The 15,679-nt window shown below is 40.1% G+C and overlaps 1 protein-coding gene across 1 annotated transcript in view; it reads right to left on the bottom strand.

The window, feature by feature from the left end:
- SPAG1 (sperm associated antigen 1) overlaps window positions 1–15,679 on the bottom strand; it is a 46,258-nt gene that overhangs the window by 12,767 nt on the left and 17,812 nt on the right. The window contains exons 10-13 of the mRNA XM_054590063.1: window positions 9,809–10,195; window positions 9,310–9,409; window positions 3,050–3,202; window positions 157–323 (exon numbers count right to left, since the gene is read on the bottom strand). Coding sequence (XP_054446038.1) covers window positions 157–323; window positions 3,050–3,202; window positions 9,310–9,409; window positions 9,809–10,195 — 807 coding nt within the window. The remainder of the gene's footprint in view (window positions 1–156; window positions 324–3,049; window positions 3,203–9,309; window positions 9,410–9,808; window positions 10,196–15,679) is intronic.

Raw genomic sequence — 15,679 nt, 5'->3', positions numbered from 1 at the left:
GAAGCAAGTTCTTGAGACTCTGTAGTTAGAAAGACGGAAAACAGGGTCTTAATCCCAGATCTGATGCCTAAATTCATGCTCTCACTGCTACTTTACTGTGAAAAGACACGCGGTTCAAAACAGCGCTCAGAAGAAAGCAGCGTAGGCCTCCCCCACCTGTGATGCCCGGTGGGCGACAGCTGCTGGAATCTTGCACTTGGGCTGGGGGCGTCTCTGCGGCCGGCCGCCACGTTCGCAGCTGCGCAGAGGTGGGCACAGAGGGTATGGGTGACAGCTTCTCCCGCCAGCTGGGTCCATCCAGATCCATTAAAATTCTTGTTATCCTAAAAAGAAAAGGAGTTTTTTCGACTGATCACCCAATTTGCATTTTACATTACTGAAGGTCCTATCCAGAGTTAAGATTTGTGTGTACAAATACTATGCATTTGTGTACTTCCCTGTAGAAAACACAATCTTGAGCCACAACTGACTTCAAGAGGACTTTTGGAAAAAAAAAAAGGCCCATGTAACTTTAGATCCTTTTTGTATCCAAAGAAAAACATTGCAACATTTCTAATAAGTTTAAATTTTTAAAAATGTATATATCAATAAAATTGAAAAGATGAAATATAAAAATAAAATTGAGGAGGCCTAGAAGAAATGTCCCACATAACACTTAATATAATTAATTCTACTATATATAACTAATTTGAGAATGTATTATTCCTGAGAATACTCAGAAGAACTTGGGAATTTACATGCCCAAACTGTATATACTACAGACAGGTGTACAAGTCTGGGCTAAAACTAGCTGTCATAGGGAATGCTGCTTTTTCTTAAAACACTTACATGTGGTTAAGATACTCTTACCTTGTATTTTCTCATCTCTATAATTATCCACTCATTTTATTTTCATATGCATAAAGAATAGGATCCTGGAGTCTAGTAGAAGGGCCCTTGTACTAATAACATTTACTAACAGTAATAGCCATTATAAAATTCAGATTAACATCCCCGATTATCACTTTCTCATCATTTTAAACATACAAAAACATCATACTTTTATTTACAAACAAAACAGAATTATATGTTTGGAACAAATCTGGTTTTAAAAAGGTGCTCCTCAAGACCGAAGGTTTACTAGTAATTAGTAGAATGTATTTAAGTCAGTTAACTCGGTAGTACTTCTAGGGTGAAAAATATTTATATTTATATAGAGACAAATATAATACCCATAATTTCCCTACAGTTTCATTAACTGAAATTTCAACAGTGATCTTTGGTTATATTTTAGTGTAAAAAAAAATTGAAAATAATGTATAACCACCCACAATGGCAAAAGAAAAAGCAGCTTTAGAAAAAAAGAACTTGTCAAGCAAACTTGCATTACCAGCAGAGTGGAAGGAAGCAGCAGCTGAAAAGAGATGATGTGCTGCCAGGGAGTAAATAAGTATATGCAGGGAAATTTAACATATAAGATTCCTAGAGAGGAAGAGAGGAATATGATTAACGGAAGACAGAAACAAAATAAGCACAGGTGTTTAAATTTTTTAAAAAACTGCTGTTGCTTAGATGGAAAAGCAAGCATAAATATGGGATTCATGAAAAGAATAGTGACATTTTTAAACTGGATATTTTACAGAAAAATATATAAGGCAATACCAGACAAAGCCTTCTCATCTTACATAGTGATACATCAACAAGAAGCATTCAATTAAAAAAAAATGAATGAGGCCCTTTTTAAAAAATGATTTGAGAGGAAAGGAGAGAAAGAGAGAGAGAAACATCAATTTGTTGCACCACATATTTATACATTAATTGGTTGGTTCTTGTATGTCTCTTGACCAGGGATCATACCCCCAACCTTGGCGTATCGGGATGATTCTCTAACCAACTGAGCTACCCAGCTAGGGCTAAGGTTCTTTTATCCAACTAGTAATTTTTAAATTTCATCTGAAAGCAACTTATGAAATCTGGAAATTCTTACCTTCCCATTCTCACTCATGAAGTAAATAGTTCATAATATAAATTAGATCTAAATTCTTTGTTATTTCACCATTATATTAAATTGATAGTAATCCTAGATGAGAGTCTATTTAAAGGGCTTATAACTCAAGTATCTAGCAGGCTTGTGAAGACATTCATTCTCCTGAGGAGAAGCAACAGGTGTGGCAGAAGTAAGGCCTGTTTGAGTGTGGTTGGTAGGGTAATAATATGGGTGTAATAATTTATAGTTTTAATTCGGACACTTCACCTAAAATGTCATATGGTGTGTTTGAGTGTGATATTGTTATATTACAGAATTAAATGCTTATGATTTTATAATAAAAGATTTTATAATAAAAGGGGGGGAATTATTTGTATCAGACCCTATATTTGCACTGACAGATGTGGTACCAACAAACATCTGCAAATCCTGTAAGAGTCAAAATGGCAGTTTTCTCAACACTTATTGATCTTGTCCTATAATTAGTACTGAGTTATGACATCACTGAAAACATCTTCCCAACCCCCCAGATATTTACAAATAATGAAGTTAAATTGTGCTTTTTGAGCTATACCCTGTGCTACTTAAAAACAACAACAACAAAAGAATATTCACTGTACAGCAATAAATAGACGAGGAAACAAATATAAAGGTTTTAGAAGACAACTCAGAATGTATTATGGGATACTTAGAAATTAAGTTAAAGGCCAATGGGTGCACAATGCAGTATACAGATGGTGTTTTATTGAATTGTCCACTTGAAACCTGCATGGGTTTTGCAAACCAATGTCACTCCAATAAATTCAATTACATTTTTTTTTTCACATCAAAGGAAGGAAGTAAGCAAGCAAGCAAAGGAATGAGGGAAAAAAGAGAAGAGAGAAAAGAAAAGAGAAAAGGAATTAAGTTAGAAAGAGAGAACTATTTGATTTGGATGGAGTGAAAGAAGGGACTCATGTAAAGTAAATAACTAAGAACACACATACACTCTGACACTGTTCCTGAAGGAGCAAAAGAAAAACAATCTAATCCCATTATAAATAACACCCAGACCTTGGAGGTAGCTGCCTCAGATCAGGTTACCTGTTAACACTGTCATTTGCTATCTGGATTCCACAGTCTATTTGCAACACTGTTTTATAATCCACATAGGCTTTCTGATACTGCTCTAAAGTTTCATAGGCCATTGCTCGTCGAAGAAGAGGTTTAATTGAGAATGGATGAAGTTCCAGAGCCCTAAAGAAGACAAAAATATCACATGTCATTTGTTTTGAAAATTACTCTCTAATTTATACTAACTGAATGCATACTGTAGTACTGGACTCAAATACATACTTACCTGGTATTTCATCTTGGGGACCTGGCAACATACCAGAGAGGCAAACCCTGAGTAGCAGAGCAATCAAATCTGTGGTTACTTCCTTTCTTTTAAACCAGAACCAAAGCACTTCGGCATTTATTTATTCTTTCCCCCACTGAGACTGAGTTCCCTGGCAGCAGGCAGTGTGCCGCACCCCCATATCTTGCCCCCATCCTCTCCCCTGCTCACCCCCGACACCCTAATAGTGCCCACCATGGCACCAGGCACAGAGCAGGCTTGCAACAGATTCTTGTTATTGAGGGATTAAGAGGGACATTTTTATTTGTACCTATGTATTATTTAATAAGGCACCTTAGCACAGAGCCACATACGCTTGCATCACTTTTTGAAAATCAGCTCTCTAAAACTCAGTGCAGTTTATTACAATTCACCTGCTGCCAAAGGGCTTCAAAAAGAGACCAGATGTAATCAAGGAAGCATACAATGATTTCTTTAAGTCATTAATTTTCATCTTGCACTTGTCTATGAAGTATTTTCAGTATCACTAGAGATGCATTTCAAGGTTATGTTCCTTGGTTTTGCAGTAACTGTTTAAAGCTACTTCACTACTCTGTACTTCATTATATTCTGAAATAAAGCATACAATCAAGATTGCATTTATGAATGACAACTACTGTACTTAGTTTTAATAAAATTAGCTGAAACTGTGAAGTGCTCCGTGCAGAGATGCTATGAAGAGCCTACTTTCTACATGACACGCTAATGAGCGTGCACCGGGCCGTCCACACTGGGGGTTGCCGGTTTGCTCTTCTGGTTAACTCTTAGGCCACAAGCAATTTATATACCAGAGAGTGACCTTGCTTCAGGGGAAGCATGAGCAAGGGCTGCTTTACTTTTTCTCCAGTGGTCTTAGAGACCATCTGTCTAGTCCTGTCTACACGATCTGGCGAGGTGGGAGCTCTGATCCAACATCTGCTAGATGCCCATCACTGTAGACGTTCGCATCTAATCTCACAACGAGCCAACGACATAAATATTAACCTGTTGATCTGCATGCCAGTTCTTTTGAATTTAAGCTGCAAGAAGGCAAGGGCATTCCCAGTGCCTAGATCAACACCAGGGCCGCAAGATGCCGTCTTCAGAGCCTACACTCTTTCTACTACAAACACAGACGGGACACTACGAATAAGGAAGTCAAAGTCATCGGCCACTTGGACTCCCTCAGATATCTCCACAGTGCAGACACTCAACTGTACACGTGGGCGTGCCCCTCAACTCTGGACCACAGGAAGCTGTTCTAAAAATGGCAGTAGCTTCATTTCTCTGAAAAACAACCATTTTGCTCTGCGAGGTGTCAGCACTGGGAGGGGAGTTTTGTAACGCCCTCTGTGTTGTACTGGGTGCAAACTGTTTGTCTATGATACGTATGTGTTACTCTTGTAACCTGTAAAAGTTATTTAAAAGTAAAACCAAAACCAAGTAAAAAAAACCACTTAAACACTAGAACACAGACCTCTGGCACCAGGATCTATGACCTGCACCACTGCCTTAAACTGAGCTTGGCTTAATGCTTAGGGATAGTAAAGACAGAACAGACACAGGACTACCCCCTATCATGAGACTTCCAAAATCCAAGGCACTATTTATCCACTCATGATAAACCTGAGCTGGGCTTGGCATCTAAAATTGAGTAAGATGATGTCGTTAATTTTTAGCACTCCCCAGTCTAGTAAATGCCAGGTTTTGGTTTTTTTTTCTCTTTAACTACAATCCTGAAAATAAATATAAATAATAAAAACTCCACAAAGGAAAAACAGAAGAAAAAAGTATCCATTCATAAAAATAAACACACACTTTTAAACTTTTAAATCAGAGCTTATACAAAAGCTTAAAAGACCCTAAAGACCCCAGGGTCAAAAGACCCTAAAGAGTCATCTAATTTCAGGTCTGTCAGAGAACAGCCAAGGTGAGCAAAAGCAGCGAATTACTAGGCACCATTCATCTGTACTGAGTCCATCAAAATATCCTCAGTGGAAAGTCACTGAAACATTTTTGTTGTGGTGTAGATAAGCCCAAAAGTTTCCCTGATGGATAGGGAAAGTGAAGGCTTTTTTGGGGGAAAAAACAAAAACTGATAAACGATTATGGGAATAAAAAATAATTGCTAGAATAAAGGTTTTAAACTTTTGCTTAGGCATCACAACTCTGTTTCATGTTCTCCCTGGAGCCTGAAAGAGAAACACAGAGGGGCCATGGGGGGAGGGGCAGGTCAGGGGCCCCTGCCTCCCCCAACGCTCCTCACCCTCCCAACAGGACTCTCCTGAGATGCCCCCCTGGACACATCTCTGAGGAAGTGCTTCCGAGGAGGCTCCAGGAGTTTGGACACTTAAAACCAGGTACCTTTTCCCGCAAATGCATGAAAAGCTATTTTTATAGGTAAATCCATGGAAGTTCATTCATAGGTTTCCCTCCCCCCTTTATTTAAATTTTGCCCCAAGAGTTTTTCTTTTTCTCGGTTTGACTCCTGCTACCACTTGTCTTGTAATAAGGGCTCACAGAACACAAAACAGCTCTCCAAGGGACAAAGATAATTAACTGAAAAACTAAAAAACAGGCTTCCTTTAAAATGTAGGCAATCTTTCCAAAGTGAAAATCGTCATATTTCTGCTAATAAATGATTCCTAGATCATACAAGTTTATATATACATCCATTTTTCAACATGCTGGCAATAGCAAACCACGGTTTCTCTGACATTAAAACAGGTCTGTGACTCAAGGCTTTGGAGTAAAATCACGCCATGCCCCTTAGGCTGCCACTCATCTGCCAGGTAACAAAGAAAACGTCTACTGAAGTCGGTCTCCGTGGAGGTCAGTACTGGCCAACAGAGCTGGATTCCTAAGCCTAGAAGACGACGCTTTGTAAGGACGCCCTACCTAAGCCACCGCCCACCTCCTGCCCCCGCTGGCCATCTCTCCCTCCAGACAAACCTCTGTTCCAGCCTCCTCCCTGGACACCATGGCCAGAGTCCCATTTTTGACCACCTCCTGGGTCTTCAATGAAACACACATTTTCACAAGAAAATGCCTGCCACCTTTAGCAATCTCACCTAAGGACAAAGTGAGTCCACTGTTTTTAGCCCTATCTGTAAGGGTCCCAAGTCTTAAATCAAGAGTCCTAAATTCACTCACTGTAGGAATACCTAAGACAAGTCTGAGGGGTAATGTATTAGCAACAGACACCTAAGCTGAGAGGTTTGAAGGAAAACAAAGTTTTGCCATCCCCAAAATTGTGCCTTTGGGGATATTGATTTTTAAGCTGGTTATTAAGAAACAAGAGTCAGAGAAAGCTTTTGACCCTCCTCCCTTTCCTGCTCAAGAGATACAGATAGAAAAACCTGCTCCAGGAAAAAAAACCTTAACATATTTGCCTTGGTCTAATTTGAATTAAATATGATAGACAGGAAGGTCTCGAGGAGGGCCCGTTTACTAGATCCCCCATGCCTGATTGTTTCTGGGTTGCCTAGCAAACATTTGCCTGCCATCTGTGTTCTACTCCCCCCATTTCTTTGTCCAAAATAACACAGATACCCAATTTTACCTCACTGTCTTTAGAATTTTAATGTTTCTGTGAATTCCCCATGCACATGTATTAAAATTTGATTTTCTCCTGTTAATCTGTCTGTTAATTTGATTATTAGCCCAGCTAGAACTTAGAAGGTAAAAGGAAAAGTAGTTTTTTAGCCTTTGCACAGGTTCTTGGCTGCAAATTGCAATGTGCCTGATATTTTGCGATTTCACATGGTCTGGTTGGTTAGTTAAGGGCAGTGGTAAAAATTTAACATCCAGCTATCCTGGGGGAAAAAAGGCCAGATTTATGGCATTTGCCAATTTTCATGGTATTAGTACTCCAACCATGGCAGACTTCAAGCTACCCACTTGACTTAATTCGACCAGCTCACAAAATCCTGAAAATGTAACAATAATTAGCTAGCGTGAGCTAGTACAATAGTGGACGGAGTCTAAAGTCAGCCCAGAGTGAATATAAATATTAGTTGTTTAAAATTTGAATATGTAAAGTTGACAAAAATCTGAGTACCTCAAGACCTTCTTTTTAAACTGTAGATGCAGGTAGTTATAAGTTTTACCCATATCATTAAACTGATATTATCAATGAAAAAAATTGTCCACCTTATCATCGGGGTTTCCATATAAGATACTGTCCAAACTAGGGCTTCTGAGAGTGAAAGGGAGTGATACTAATAATTCTACCAGACCAAAGGAGTAAACAAGGACTGTTAAGGTCAAACCAGGACATACGACTTTCTTTTTCTTAAGATTTTACTTATTAATTTTTTTAGAAAGAGGGGACGGGATGGAGAAAGAGAGGGGGAGAAATATGGACTAGCTGCCTCTTGCACGCACCACAGCTGGGGACCAGGCCCGCATCCCAGGCTTGTGCCCTGACTGGGAGTCAACTGAGGAGCTTGCGCTTTGCAGGACAATGCCCTAGCCACTAAACCACACCAGTCAGGGCACAATACATTTTTTAGATTCACTAATAGTAGCTTCTTTCCTAAGGGCTCCTGAGGAAGACTTATTACCTAATGGTAAAAAAAAAATAATAATAATAAAACATTTTATTCATGCAAGTATGTTCCTCTATCTCAGCATGTAAGGCAGAGCACCAGGGGTGACTACAGTGCCTGAGGGATGCAAAGCTGTATAAAACATGGTTCCGGACCTCACGGGCTTACAATCCAGTGCAGTGAATGACACAAGTACCTACAGGTGGGAGAGTGACAGTGCAAGTGTTGCAGACGTGAAGACGACCGGGAAGGCTGAAGGCGACCAGGCAGGCGGAGAGGAGGGGGCTGCTGAGCAGGCATTTGGGGACGAAAATGGGGCCACATAACGACACCTGCCAAGCTCAGGGGAGGCCTGCATGGCGGCCTTACAACTCAGAGGCCTAAAGTAACCAGGAGGATGGTCTGAAATTAAAACTTTGTAACTAAAAGCAGTTCCAGGAGGGTAGTCCTCCTAGGGTGGTATTTTTTCCCTAAGGTGAAGATGGATCTTCACCTCAAATGAGCCTACTGTCTTTTTGCCTGTACAATAACATAGTTTCAGAAGGTCAGAGTAATCCCTTTTTTTCAGACCCCTCAGGGACACTCTCCCACCTGAGCAGAGACCACAAATCCCATTGTTATGATGATTGTGTTCATTGTGAGCTGTTAACTATCCTACCCCTGCCTATGTAAAAGATGTTTGTTTATTCCTTTTACTTTTTATCCAATCCCAGAGATTTCCCTGCTTTGCTTTCTCCCTAATCACCGATGGGTTTCATGTAACCACTTTACGTCTCCCCGCCTTGATTCTGATGTATAAAATTAGTGGTAAAATTGCCATTTTCCGGAGCATTTTCTCAATCCCTTGAGATTTTGCTTCCGGGCAATTGTCGTGAGTTTGGCTCAAAAAAAAAAAAAAAAAAAAAAAGTGTAAAAATTCTTTCAGGTTTGGACGTTTCTAACATCGACAGATTTCAGAAGCAAAGGTGTGCAGAGGACTTTACAGACAGTGGATCAAATGAGAGCGGAAAGCTTGTTTGGGGGGCAATCTGGTGACAGAGGAGTGTATAACTATCTGGAAGGCCATACTGAGTTAGTGAACAAACAGTCTGAACAAAACAGTGCTTCAAGAAAAGGTATTCTGTAAGCCACAGTGGACTGGAGGAGGCAGAGAGAGTAGTGAGGTTTTCCCCTTCTCCAGGAGTCTAGGACTGGCATAAAACGAGCATGAATTAAGGTGGTAACAGTGGAAATGAAAAAAGTTTGCACAATCTTCTATAACTGTCTTCATACATGTGCAAGAGAAGAATTTATGATTTTATGTATTCATCAATTAAGATACCTCAAAACTTCTTAAGAAATTAAGAGTCATGCAGAAAACAGAAAAACAGTAAATACTGCATTCACCACCTTGCAAAGATAACAATCTTTGACAAACCTGAAAAACGGCGGTTTACCTGTCACAGTCTTGAATGCAGCCGCTGCAGTTTCCTTCCTTTAGGTAACATGCTGCTCTATTTGAATATAAGATACTTAGATCATCTGCACTTCCACTTCCTAAAATCACATGTAATTACACACAGTTAAAATCCATTAGCAAAATCAAGCTCCCCAGACTTCCGAGACGGCTGAGGTCTCCACTGGCAGGGGCCGCAGTCCCGCAGGCAGTGCTGACAGCGCAGAGCTCCGAGGAGCCGAGTGCGCCCGCAGTGGCCACAGGGGGCGAACCCGTAAAGGGACGAACGTGCCTCGCCCGGGCGCATAGTACGCATTCCAAGGTACAGACTGCGCCCGTAGGTCCAGTCCCGCGCCGCCCTCGGTCAGCGGGAAGGAATGTACAGACGCAAGCGCCTGTCATCCAAGAGGTGGCCTGCGCCTCTCCCGCGGGGGCCCCTGTAGGTCCCGGGAAGCTCGGCCGGACGGTTCCGGGGAGCATGCGAGGCGCAGCTCACCTACCTGCCGGCTCGAGCTGCGCTATCGCCGCCGAGTACTTGAGCGCCGCCTCGGCGAACTGCCCGGTTTTGAACAGCTCGTTACCCTGACTCTTCAGGCCGGAGGGGCCGACCGGGTCGGTGGGGGCGGGCGGCGGCCCAGGGGACGTGGCGGCCGCGAAGGAGTCCCGGGCGCCCCTCCGGCCGCCCGGATGCCCGTTGGCACCGGGCGCCGCCGCCGGGGCCCGCGGGCCGCCCCGCTTGTCCGCGCCGGCCCCTGGCGTGCGACCCCGCCGCGGCGCGCCCTTCTCCGACCGCTTGCCAGCCTCGCTTTTGCCCGTCAGCTTCTTCTGGATGTTGCCCATGGCGCGCGGCTCCGCGGCGCGCGCGACTCCCGCCGGCTCCGCGGCCTCTGTGGGAAGTGGATGCGGGAAGTGAGTGTTTGCATCATCAGGAGAAACTACCGCGTCGGCCGCGGGGGTGCCGGGCGCAGAGGCGCGGCGCGCCGGAGCCCGCTGGGCGGGTCGCGGGGAAGCCGGGCGGGCACCGCCCTCTCGGGCGGAGTTCGGCGGCTCCCGCACCTCCAGGGCCCGCCTGCCCCGAAGGTTTACCCTGGGCCCGCGTGCGCCGATCCCCCTGGGGCTTCCTGGGCTCTGGACGGAAGCCAACCCCGTATTTAACTCTTTAAACACAGAAGGGCTTGTGACTTGCACACCAGCATTTCAAAATCATTCCCTTCATCGAAGCCAACAGGCAAAAGCATATCTTACAAAGTACGTATTTTCTTCCATTTACAACTTTGAATGAATGAATGAAGTTACTAAAACTTGAATACAAAGATCGCACCCAAGGTTAGGGTACCATTTCCTTATGCTAAAGGACTAGGAGGAAAAGATCACTTGACAGAAAAATAAAGTTCAAGTGATTTTTTAAGCCATTTTAAAGTGAACTTAGCGAAGAAGTCATCAAATAAGCACCTAGTTTTTAAAGTGAGCCTTTAAAAGACTTTTTCCATTACAATGCCTTATTCAAACTTTCAGATATTAATCATAGCCTTAATTGATTTTTGAATTCACTGTTTTTAAATATGAAATAATGTATAAGTATTTCAATGATGGAGGTCTTATCAATATTTTATACAGGGCAGTCATCATTTTGTTAAAGAAGGGAAAAACGACACACACACACACACACACACACACACACACGCCCAATGTCACTTGTGCTAAAAGCTCACCAAACCTAGATTTAATACCTGATTCAATTGCAGTTTCAAACTCTCCCAGAAACATAATCTCGGTCAACCACCATAGAATTTTTTGGTCAAGCACCAGTATGGTAATCTGTCAGTGGGTCCTCTCCACCCCTCTCATCTACAAGGAGAGGCAATCTGCATAAAAACTCTTCCCAATTTTCTTTCCCTACAAAGAGAATATGGCCTGGCCCCCAAATAGCCCTTTCTTTTAACTAAGAGCTCCCTTGTCCCAACCAGCTTCCTATAAAAACCTACCATTTTGTACAGCTCCTAGAAGCATCCTTCTAGGTGCTAGATGGGATACTGCCCAATTCATAAATTGCTTAATCAAAGCCAATTAGATCTTCAAATGTATGTGGATGAATAATGCTTTTTAAACAACCTCAAACCACTGTTTAAAAAAGCACTTAAATACAGAGACTTCCAAGCTTTTTCTTTTAACAAATTCTAATCTGATTTTTAATGGATATATTTTCCATTCTGTTTCATGAATGGTAAAGCTATGATTTGAAACATAAAGACAGAGGGCATCAAAAATCACAAGTGTTTAAGTAAAAATCAGTGGATTGTCACCTTAAAGCCAGCATTGTTTTAAAAACACTAATAAGTATACTTTTCTCTACAGTAGAATAGTGCCCAATCTTGGATCACTAACCAAAAGGTGGTTACATATTAAAACTATAGAAAGATCTTATAATAATAATAAATATCTAGACTGAATCCAGTAGGATTATTAGACCAAGGCTCCAGTCTTCCTCTGATATCTGCTACTCAAGTCTCCACTCAACAGAAAGGGTTGGAAGCATATGTTCATGTCAGCAGAAACAATGGACAACTTAGTATTATTGCACATTCCCTTGTATGTTTTCCTCTCATGTCTGACTGATACTACTAAACAGCTCCAGTTTATTTAGAACTTAATATGGGTCAAGACCTTCACAAACATTATCATTAACCTTCATACCAAGTAGTATTGTCCCTACTTTACAAATGAGGCAACAGAGACACCCGGAAGTAGCTAAGGAATTTGCTCAAGCACAGAGAGCTAGAAATCCCAGTTTAACTGGGATTCAAATGAAGTGAACTGAATGCATAGCCATACCTCTTTCCTTAAGGTGGAAATGTCCCTGAACAACGTTGTCAGTCTCCGTAAAGGTAAACAGAGGCCAGACCATGAAAGTCCTGTGAGTCATGCTAGGTATTACACTATCGGTAGGACATTCCAGAGTAGTTATTCAGGAGGTGGCTCCCACTGTTGATCAGAGGAGTGGCCTTACCTAGAGACACTGGCTTGGGAGGTGCTGGCATGTAAAGAATCATGAAGTTTGGATGTGGACTGGGTCACTCATATCTTCCAAAGGACCCCTGAGAAATACTAATTCTTAAAGGATGATCACAGGAACAATCTCCAAAGGAGATGGAGGAGTACCTGAAAATAAGAGAAAACCCAGGAGGGCATACTCCCTCAAAAACAAAGAAGAAAGAGTATTTCAGGGAGGAAGGAGTCAGCAATAACAAATATCAAAGGACATAATGGCCAACAGTGTCATTTGCACAAGGACCAAAGAGGTAGCCTTTGATGACTTCAGTAGCCTTGAAAAGTAGTTTGGGTAGTTGGTAAATGCAAAAATCCTCAAAATATAAGCAAACCAAATCCTATAGCCTATTAAAAGGATTATACACCATGACCAAGTGAGATTTATCTCAGGAATGGAATGGTGGTTCAACAGTAGAAAATTTATGTTGCATTAATAGAACAAGGACAAAAAAACACAGGATCATAATTGAACTGAAAAGGCATTTGATTATATCCAACACCCTTCCATGATAAAAAAAAAAAAAAACCCTCAGAAAACTAGGAAGAGAAGTGAAATTACTCAACATAAAGTACATTTATGAAAAACTCACAGCTAACACCATTCTCAGTGGTGAAGTCCTGAAAGCTCTCCCCTGAACCACAGCTACTCAACATTATAGTGGAATTTATAAGCTGATCAATTTGGCAAGAAAAAGATATAAAAGACATCCTTATGGGAACAGAAGAAATAAAACTCTCTTTTCATATCTGATATAACTATAGATTCTTTAGGATCACATATATTATATATAAGAAAATATAATTGAACAGGATTATGTATCTATTACATATTATAATTTACAATTATATACTTACAAATTTAATTGTAAGTATCTACTATATAAAATATAATTATATATTATAATATATTAAATATGTGTATATATATGTATTCCTAAAGGATACACACACACACAAACACACTAACCACTACTAGAGCTAATTAGCAAATTCAGCAATGTTTCTGGGTACAAGACCAACATACAAAAATCAGTCATTTCTACATACTGTTAATGAACAATCTAAAAAGAAATTAGAATAATAATTCCATTTACAATAGCATCCAAAGGAATAAAATATTCAGGAATAAATTTAACAAGATGAAGGACTTGTACACTAAAAAATATAAAACACTGCCAAAAGAAATTAAATAAGTGGAAAGATATTTCATGATCATAGATAGGAAGACTTTATGTTGTTAAGATATCAATATTAGCCAAATATTTGAATTTGAATACAGATTCAAATAATCCCTATCAAATTTCCATAGACTTTTTTGCAGAAATAGAAAAACTGATCTTCAAATTCATATGGAATTCCAAAGTAGCCAAACAATCTTGAAAAAGAAGAACCAAATCAAAGGACTCACACTTCTGATTTCAAAACGTACTAAAAACTACAGTAATCAAAACAGAGTGGTACCAGCGTTAGCACAGACATGTAGACCAACAGAATAGAATGAGAGTCCAATAATAAATTCATACATTTATGGCCAATTGCTCTTTTTAATCCTCACCCAACTATATGTTTATTGATTTTAAAAAGAAAGGGAGGGAGAGAGGGAGAAAGAGAAACATCAATGTGAAAGAGAAACATCGATTGGTAGCCATCTGCATGTACCCCAACCAGGGATCAAACATGCAACCTAGGTATGTGCTCTGACCAGGAATGGAATTTGTAACCTTTCTGGTGTATGGGATGATGCTCCAGAGCCACCTGACTAGCTGGCCCATTGATTTCTTTAATCATTTTTTGTTTTTTATTGATTTTAGAGAGGGGAAGGGAGAGAGAAAGAGAAACATCAATTTGTTGTTGCACTTATTTATGCATTCATTGGTTGATTCTTGTATGTGCCCTTACTGGGTATGAAACCTTCAACCTTGGTGCTTCAGAATGATGCTCTAATCAACTGAGCTACCCGACCATGGCTGGCCCATTGATTTTTGACAAAGGTGTCAAGTCCATTCAATGAGGAAAGGATAGTCTCTTTAACAAATGAGATTGGGACAAAAAGATTTCAACAAGTGGAAAAAAAAACAAACACACAAACAACTAAGTAGAACTCCTACCACATCAAAATCAAAATACTTCAATGATCTAGATGTTAGCTAATTCATAGAACTCCTAGAAAAAAACATAGAGGTAAATCTATATGACCTAGATTTGACACAAATTTTGTATGACACCAAAGGCTCAAGCGCAAAAGAAAAATGGATAAATTGGACTTCATCAAAATGTAAACTTTTGTGCATTAAAGGATATAATCAAGAAAGTAAAAAAGACAACCCACAGAAGGAATTATAAACAAATTATACGCGTGCGTGCACACACATATGACAAGGGTCTAGTATCCAGAATATGTAAAGAACACTTACAATTCAACAATAAAAAGGCAAATAATCTAATTGTAAAATGGGCAAAGGACTTGAGTAAACATTTCTTCAAAAAATATATACAAATGGCTAATAAACACAACAAAAGATGGTCAACACAGTAAGAGAAACACAAATCAAAACCATAAGGAGTTACCACCTTTCACCCACTAGGATGTAATCAAAAAGGCAAACCATAACAAGTATTTGCAAGAAAGCGGAGAAATTGGAATCCTCAGACATCACTGGTGGGAATATTAAATGCTGCAGGCACTTTGGAAAACTGGCAGTTCCTCAAGAAGTTAAACATAGAGTTACAATATAACCCAGCATTCCACTCCTACAAATATACCCAAGAAAAATAAAAACATGTTTACACACATAAGCTTGTAGTACTACATCATGTTCCAGTTAAGATTTTAAATAGTGTCCTTTAATTGTAAGGTACTTGGCTAATCATCTTAAGCTAAATATAAACCCTAAGAATATTTGCTGCCAGAACTTAAAATCTGGTTGAAAAACTTTTTATCTTAATTTCTCCCTTTTTTATCCTTTTGCTGCTGTCTTCCTTTCTCATCTCTCTCGTATTATTCTCTGTCTCCTCTTTCTCCTTCCCTTCTTTTCTGTCCCTTTGTTTTTATTCTAGCTTAACTGATCATATTTTGACTTGAGGTATATATTTTACATTTTATTTTTTGTCATTAAAAACTTAAAACTTTTATTTCTTGTTCTTTATTTTTTTAAGTGGAATGAATTGAACATTTTATATTTCTCTCTCTAATTAAAATATTCTGTCAAATTACTGAAAGTTGATTTTTGCCTGTGAATAATTTTCAAAATTGATATTTGGCATTTCCCCTTGGTTGCTCAGGGGCTTTCAAGAATGGAGAAAAACTACCACCGCCCCCCCCC

The sequence above is a fragment of the Pteronotus mesoamericanus genome, unplaced genomic scaffold, assembly GCF_021234165.1.
Source record: "Pteronotus mesoamericanus isolate MK-2021 breed Mesoamerican mustached bat unplaced genomic scaffold, CSHL_Meso_final scaffold_174, whole genome shotgun sequence".
Classification (NCBI taxonomy): Eukaryota; Metazoa; Chordata; class Mammalia; order Chiroptera; family Mormoopidae; genus Pteronotus; species Pteronotus mesoamericanus.
The sequence above is the reverse complement of the archived record's forward strand: the minus strand, read 5'-3'. Positions and strand labels throughout refer to the sequence as shown.